General features: G+C 45.6%; 1 protein-coding gene across 1 annotated transcript; it reads right to left on the bottom strand.

Annotated features, from left to right (window-relative positions):
- Positions 1 to 5,911: 5,911 nt before the first annotated feature.
- Positions 5,912 to 7,910, bottom strand: LOC112898303. Its single transcript, XM_025966653.1, has 2 exons — positions 7,655 to 7,910; positions 5,912 to 6,954 (listed from the first exon to the last, which is right to left on the bottom strand). The coding sequence occupies exons 1-2, from the start codon at positions 7,908 to 7,910 to the stop codon at positions 5,912 to 5,914; spliced, it is 1,299 nt and encodes a 432-aa protein (XP_025822438.1).
- Between the last annotated feature and the right edge of the window lie 677 nt (positions 7,911 to 8,587).

The raw sequence follows: 8,587 nt of genomic DNA, 5'->3' as shown, positions 1-8,587 counted from the left end.
CCTGGGTGTCAGGGTGTGAACATTATACGTTACCATGAAAAAAAAATTACTGCGCTCAGACCTCCTCCTCACTCTTGTAAATTTTGTCGCTTAACCTGGTAGCAACGGGTGAAGCTGCCTGGCTACAGCTAGTAGCTAGAGATCGAGCTCAAAACCGTGTGCTGAATCGCGGGTCCTGGTCTCTCCAGCCCCGCCACCAAATACCTTCACCCTGCTGGGAGCAGTGGTCCGCGGCGTTGCCAATTGCCAAATGCATGAACTAGCCAGCTGCTACTACTCTGCAGATCCGTAGAACAATTTTCTCGTAGGCGCCTCGCGGTCCAAGGGCTGCGACGGGGAGCATGGCACACGTGAGTATGCGACCGACTGGGGCGTGCAGCTAAGCTTGTGTGCGAGCTGTATCCGAGAGTGGTACTGGTGCTAGACTAGAAAACGCCGTGGGTCAGCTGGACCACTCGGTGCCAGTGCCACCCCCAACTGGCCGAGAATTGACTGGACCTGCAAAACTAGAAGACAAATTCTGGGTGCTGGCGTTGACGTGGTGTTTACCAGGATCCTTGGAAGCCATGTAACTTCTGTAGGACTGGCATATACGCAGAGCAAACAGATTAACAGGGCATGACTGTTGGGTACAACCTGTAAGTTCCAATTCAACCCTGATGAGTTGATGACATTCAAGTATCTTGGAGGTGTAGGAATAGATAAGAGGATCTGCACCAACATGGCCAAGCCATTTCCCTTGGAATATGTAAGAGGCCAGCAGCCGCAAGAGTGGTCACATCTCCAAGAGTAGGATGCTGGGAAACCTTGGCACTCCGTCTGCACGCAGCACAGCACCATCCACCAGTTGAAGTCTTGGCGGCTGTCAGTGAGGCAAACAATTCTTTTTTATAAGGTGTGACGCAAACAATTGTCTACACCATGTCAAATCACACGAACGTGATTTGCACATTACTTACAGGCTTTACAGCATCTTCGGTCCTCTATTGTATAAGGGCGCCTCAACAATCGGCGACGTCGCCAGTTCGCCAGTACTGCCCTACGTGGAGAGGTGAAAAGGAGGAGAGACCGAGAGAGAGCATGTGCTAGCGACGAACAACTCGCCAAGCTATTTCACAGAGACTGAGAAAAAGAGTGCTGGCAGTGAGAGAGAAGATAGGACCGGTAGCATCAATACATGGTAGAGGAGAGAGGTAAAATAGTTGTTTTTCTTCTCACAATTCCACCTCAGCTAGCTAAGTCGCTAGCTTGTTGGGACGCTCCAATAACAGCAGCTTGTACCAACCACATAAGAACACAGCACCTAGTTGCTATCCAGCAGGTCACTGAAAATACAAAGATAATGCGAGAGAAATCATGTTCATCTCCAATTGGTCAAACGAACAAAATCAGGTTACTGATGGACAGTGACAGACATGTGCAGTGGAGTCGGGGGAGCATCTCCGTCGCCGGCTCGCCCATTCCCCTGCTCTGCTCTTGTCAGTTCAGATTTTCGGCGGGATACCCTGATGCTATGCTCAACCGCAGTGGTTTGGAGTAATCAAATGGGGTTAGGTTTACAGGTTTCCGGCAAAGATTCTCTGCTTGATCCGCCGGAGCTGAAGGATCTGCTCCGGGTTGCGCTCTGCCTTGTTCTGTAGCTAGTGTAGATTCCCTTGGGGCAATGGGTGATCGTGAGCGGCGGATGCTGCAGTTTAATAGTTTAAGTATGGATAAGTAGTAGCTCTCATGATTTTTTTTACGCGGGAAAGAATTTCTTGTGATAAACCGGGTTGGACTCTGTTTTGTTCTCTAGGTAAGCAATTGGATTCTCTGTTTTCAGTATGTGCTTGGGATTATGCGGCTTTCTATGGTTTTTTTCTTCTTTTATTCTTATTGTTGTATATTACAATTTACAAAATACAATGCGTTTTATAACTTGTTAAGAGGAAGGAGATAAAAGAATCAATTATGTGACAAACACTCCATAAAATTATTTCTGTGCGTCAAGAAAAGCTTGAGATGAGTGCAAAAGATATCCATCAACAAGGAATTAAACAAGGACATTATCTTGAAAAAAAGAAGTATAGGCTGCACATGTGTATGTAGAACGTAGACCGGTTGGGTACGCGACCGGCTGTACTGGGCTTTGATTGGAACGATCAGCCAGCATGCTCTGACGTGACATTTCCATGATACTCCACGTGAAACAGTGACTGAATGCAGAAAATGTTTTTCAGGAACTTACAAAGTCGCTCTGTTCCAGCCCTAATCGTGCACCTGCATATGCCGCCGATACTTGTCACCGAATATTTTTCTGTAGTGCCAAGATATCTCCACAGTGTTGATGTGCAATCTGTGTTTTTTTTTAAGATAATAAGACTAAGCCCCTCTCTGAAATTAACAAGCATGAACAGGGCACCTGTCCGACGTCGTTAGCTAGTCAGTCCGCGTCCGAGATCGCATCAATTAAGGAGCTTATTACGCGCCGGAGGTTGTGACAATCTCCTGGTTGATTTTCGGGTTCCAGTTGTGCTACCACTAAATACAAATATTAGTACATTTGAACACAAGTTGAATTAGTCCTAGGTGTTGATGTTTGGTGCTTCGCTTTTGCATCCATGCATCTGTCCTTAGACCAGAGCAAGCACACATCAGTGTGGTAGTTGGCTCTCTAACCTCCCAACTCAAACTTAAATAAGCTCTGAACTCCAAAGTCCAAATAGGTTTCACATTCTTCCCCAGAGGACCAAGACCAACCGCCCCTTTTCTTGCACTCTTGGAAGTGCCAGACACTCATGGTCATAGGTGTGTATTGCATGCCACACAGTGCGTGGCACCATATTGCTCGAAGGCACGCATCGGTTTAGCTACTTTATTCGGAGCAGCAACTACTGCTAATCATTTGGTGTCTCCTCCTCCTCTGATTTTTCTTGCAAGAATCAAGGGAGCCAACCTCAAGATTGGCCAAAGGAAGCAACAAAGCCGAAAGGGCACCACTCCATCATCTGCCTTACTGGTTTTTGGGTCATTCTCCTTTCCTGTAGTATATGATTTGCATAGGCATCCAACAGTGCCCTTTAATTTTAGGTTCTTCTCTAACCTCCATCCCGAACTTTTATGCTGGCTTGAGGTCAAATTCCATGGCCGCTTGAGGGTTTGAGGCCTAGCCGCACACACTAATCCAAGACCGGAAGAGTTGTTAAAGACAATTGCGTTAGGCTTCGTCAAATGTTAAGTACTCCCTTTGCGTTTGTTCGCTAGCAGTAGGGATTTGGTCTCTCCACAGTTTCTTCCGAAAGGCACGCATCAACGTTGCAATCATGGGGAGGGTCGATCGGGGCACCGAACTAACGCCTCAACCACACCTCAATTTTCTTTCAGAAAAGAAAACAACAAAGTAATGATACTGAACTGAATATACAAAAATCGTAGGGCATATTTGATTATTTGTGTCGTTTTAGTTAAAAGTTCTCGTCCTGAGCCCCATCGGTGCTTAGAAAATGCTCGTCAGGGCACACCTGGCGTTTCAGCTGGGGAGGCGGCGGCGGCGACTTAGCTACACGCCCCGCGTGCCGTGCTCCATGTTGCCAATTAGAGCTCTCGCCAAATAATCTAGCTCCGCTCTGTGCGCGCCGTGACGCCGATACGCCGCGCGTCCGTTACCGGAGGAAGCGCCCAGCCCATGCTCTCGCTGTCTCGCAGGCCGCCGCCGCCGCCGATCGGCGACGCGCAGGCGGAGCGCAAGTGGCGCCGGCCGATGGCCCAGGCTAATCCGACAGCGTGTCGTCGCTTGTTCCCGATCGATCGGTCCCGCACCGCGTTTTAAATTCTGGCGCGCCCAGCCCGGCCAGAGCCTGATTCCCAAGTCCGCGGCCGGCTGCCAACTTGATCCCTAGGCTATGGGGCGCCGGGGCCAGGACAGCTCCTGGGGTCAACGGTGCCCTGGCCCATGCCATGCAGTCGTGCGCTGTACACACAGTAGCTGGGCAGCTGGCTCGCATACGTACGCTCGCCGAGGCTCGTATACGCACCCACGCCGGCCGAACGCCGTGGCCCGTGGTGCCCGCGACTCGTCACGCACACAGCCAACCCAGAACCCGCCGACCGACGCCGCAAATTGCCGGCCGGGCCGGGCGTGCACGCGAGCGAGCGAGAGCGCTGAGCGCCTCGCCCTTTTCTCGCCGAGGCCAAACAACCAAACAGAAAGATCACGGCGGCCGGCGTTGGCCCCTGGTGGCGGGCAGCGGGGAAGGAAGCACCCGGCACCGCCTAGAGTGTGCAGGGGCTAGCCTCGTGCGCAGCGGGAGCTGCCGTGGCATGCCCGGCCACTTACTATACTCTAGGCGTGCGCAGTGCCCTGGTAGTACTGTGATGTCCGGTACAAGCGTTTGCTTCGGTGCGCACGCACCGAGCGTGCACATGCGTGCGTTCTCGCCGCCCTCCGCTTGGAGCAAAACAGCGTGCGCGACTGTTCACCGGCAGCTATGTCCTGCCTGATACGTCCTGATACAATCTGTTCCTGTACTGTTCGCTAGTCTTCGCCTATCGTTTCAGATCGTGGCGTGTAAGATTCCACACATTTTGAGAACTGACAGGTGAAGATTGTGTGGTGTGTGCCGTGCACGTCGCGTGGCCCGGTGGCCGTGAGCCGTACAAACCGGCGCCGCGCACACAGGACCAGCGGCCGCTGCGGCTTTTGCGTGCGTGGCCGTGACGGTTGGCGCTAGCTCCGGCGGCTGCTCTCGATTCGGTGTGCGGCCGAGCGGGCTTGCAGCCCACGATGAGTTTCCAGATCGGTGGGCTGGGCTATCTATCGCACAGAGCCCACAGCACTAAGCCCAAAGCTCACGTCCCCGTTTTCCCTCAACCACACACGGCCGAGCCGTTGCAACTCGTAAGGACTTTAGCTTCCCAACTTCATCTTGGGCTGCAGGAGGGTGAAGCCATGCTCCCTTACCATGTCATGTTCGGTTACAAGTTACAAAGGCCGTGTTCACAATCAAATTTTATAGAGAAATTGCCACCATGCTCCCTTACTACGTCATGTTCGGTTAATCCTTCCCCAAGGAGATTGAGGAGAATTTGACTATTGAATCCTCCCAACCTCCTCCAATCTCCTTCGAACCGAACAAACCCTTATCAACATCAATTAGACTTTGTATCCTAGCTCAGGTGATCATAAATAAATTTGATCAAGAATTTTCCACCCACAACACATTTCCATTGTATAATATCGTCAACACTATTCAAGGGGAAGGGGGCTATTTGACTTATCACTCCAGTCCTTTGCTCATGTAGGAAAGAAGGAAACCAACTTCTAAAGATCAATTAACCTTGGACAAAAATTGTGACAAAGATTTGTTTTTCCATGGTATAAATTAAAAAGGAAACAATTTGAAATATAACAGATGCACAAGTAACAAAGATATGTTACGGAAAATATGGACTGATAAACAAGCAGGCATAATAAAAAACCACAAGTTTTGGGTCTCAACCCAATCCCAAACTGACACCAGCAGTTCAAAACTTACTATCATTTATGTCTTAGGTAAAATATGAAAGCCATACCATTACAATACGCATAAAACCAAGTAAGTTCCACAACCACTACTCGAATTTGAAAACATAGGCAAGAAAACCATAATTGGTACACAATAAAAGGTAGGAAAATAATAACTATGGTTATTTGGGAATAGATTATACCACAAATAAGACTTTGTGACTGCTCCATCCTCATTATCCATGCATCAAGCCTAGAAAAATTTTTAGAAAAAGGATACAAACATTTACTTTAAATAAAAAGAGCCAAAGTAAGAGAGAAAAATGAAGGATAAAGAATCAATATAATTGGTAATAATGCTAGGGATCAGTGGGTGGCCTTACCACTTGTTGGCATCCATAAGGCACAAGCCATATGGTCTGTGACCCTTCAGTTTGCCTTGGCTAACAGCTGGTCATAGAAATCCCACATTGTGATCTCTGCAGCCACATCCTCACTAACATCACCTTGTAAATTGGAAGGAATAGATTCATTTTCCACCACCTGGAGGATAGGCTGCTGATCAATTACTTTTATCCCAGCATCAACACTAGCCACACCAAACGGAACAATGGGTGCAGCATTGCTCAAAGTAGGAACAAGCGTGCCGACATTTCTTTCTATCATCATTGGTGGACCAGCAAAAGTACATTGACTGAACATTGGCATACCAAGATGTGGTAAGGAGGAGCATGCATTTAGATTCTTGATAGCATCATTGCCCGATCCATTGCTTGAAGAACCAACTGAAAATTTATTTTGACTTGGACAATGACCCATCGTTGGAATCACAGAAGGGGCATGGGGCATTTTCATAGAGAGCAACCCAGAACCCTCAGTACCAATTGAGCTAGCATTGTTTGCACTAAAGTTAACTAATCCGTTGCTTGAAGAACAGGCTGAAAATATATTTTGATTTGGACACACTTCCATCCTTGAAATCTCATAAGGTGCACTGGGCACATTAGGCACATTCATAGAGAGTAACCCAAAGCCCTCATTAGGAACTGAGCGAGCATTATTGCCACTAAAGTTCACCACCGAAAATAAATCCTCGTTTGAGTTGTTTGCATGGCGTACCGGTGCGTTGGTATTAAACTTCTCTGCTGAAACAAGCATTGGTGGCATTACAGTAACAATTGGCTCTGGTATATTAGTCATTATGTTTGGTGGTGCCTCATCATGAAAGTTCACCTTTGCCTTATTGCCTCTGATCTTGCGAGCCTCAGCATCATATGCCCTAGCAGCATCTTCTGGCGTTTTATATGTCCCTAACCAAACACGAACACCTTTTTTAGGATCACGGATTTCAGCAGCCCATTTGCCCCAAGGGCGTCGCCGGATGCCCCTATACGGGTTCTTGCGCTTCTGCTTTGGCTTCATAATAGGATCTTCATTAGTAGTAGGGGCTGGTTTTTGGATGATAATGGCATTTGCAAGTAAAAGTGTCAGTACCGCATTAGTTAACTTCATCTTTCTAGAGATAGAGTTTTCAGAATTACATATAGTAATTAAATAGAGAGGAATAGAAATTATTTATGAGTGCTAATAATGGCTCTAGCTAGATATGCCAGCTCCCGTTAATTCTTTGCAAGAAGAAATGTAAACTAGAATACCATGAAATTCACCTTAAGAGATATTCACACTATCAGGAAGCAACTAAAAATTATAATGAGTCTCTCTTATATGAAACATCATGTGAAAAATAAATAAACCATCAAATTGAGATATTCTAATAAGAAAATTTTAAATCTGTATCTAGCTATCGATCGAATTATTGATATTATTAATATGTAAAACCCATGTGCCATACTATAACTTAAAATAACTAAAGATATATACCTTTAATCAGCCACTAACCTCTGCCCCCTAAATTGTTATAAAACAAGCAAAGATATTAGGAAATAAATGATCAGAAATATATGACCACCAATTCATCGAATTGATCACCTTTCTATTGCGGTCATCATCAGCAACAATAAAATAGTCCTTGAAATTTTCTCATCAAAATAAATAATTCACTTATTTAATTGGAAATAAATTGTGATAGAAAAAATTATACTAGTTCACGCATTTGAATGCATATGCTAGTGATGCACATAAAGATACATAGCTTTGTTATTAAATTCTTACCTTTCTTTAGAAAATCGGATCCAACTTTCTCTTTTGCTGGCCCTAAGACATCCATGAGTGCCCTAAACTTATAGCGGCCCTTATCCTTCTCATCGTCTTCCTTTAAAAATGCTTGAAACTCAGCTTCATAGTCTTCCTCATCTTCATCTATCTTCCACACCCTCTTTGCTCGATATTTATCATAGTTCTCAATCTTCTTTTCTTGAATCCTCTCTTGGCCCATCTCTACAACTGTCTTATTTGTGATTCTGGCCATCGGTGCTTGGATATTTAAGTCGGAAATGACCAATCCGTTACACATTGTTAGAACTTGGTTTGACAACCTGGAATTCTTCGAAGAATGTGTTTGGTGTGGAGGAAGGAGTAGCGGTATGGTATTTATAAATCCTACAAGATTGATTTGGCAAGATACAATAGAATATGCTATAAGGGCTAACAAACATGTGATTTGGGGCACAAATCATGTGAAGGAATGTATTTCTTGCACGGTATTTTTTAATACAAAAAGTATGACATGCATGCACTATGATGATATGTTGAAGAGTATATTGCTTCCATACTTTTTTTTAGGATACCATCTTTTCCTACTTTAATTAGCTTCAATTTTTTAATTATATCTCCATTCTCTTTCTACCTTAAGAAGAAGGCGGTGTGCGTGAGGGTTAGTTCTGTACTGATATACTGAAGTGGCAGCTTAGATTTCATGGTGTTTAAAGAAAAAGCAAGCAAGTCCCGACAAATTAAACATTTAAAAAGCGTGATACTTTACAGACTAAAAGGTTCACACAAAACTTCACGCATCACAACTTTACAAATACTGGACACTAAGTTCATAAAAAATGAGAATTGTCTTAGTGTTAGTGGTTTATTGGTTTTTTCCTAAACCTCCATTGGAGCTGTCATGAGTATTGTCTAGTTATTATGTGGTCATGT

This window comes from Panicum hallii, chromosome 6 (assembly GCF_002211085.1).
Source record: "Panicum hallii strain FIL2 chromosome 6, PHallii_v3.1, whole genome shotgun sequence".
Lineage (NCBI taxonomy): Eukaryota > Viridiplantae > Streptophyta > Magnoliopsida > Poales > Poaceae > Panicum > Panicum hallii.
The sequence above is the reverse complement of the archived record's forward strand: the minus strand, read 5'-3'. Positions and strand labels throughout refer to the sequence as shown.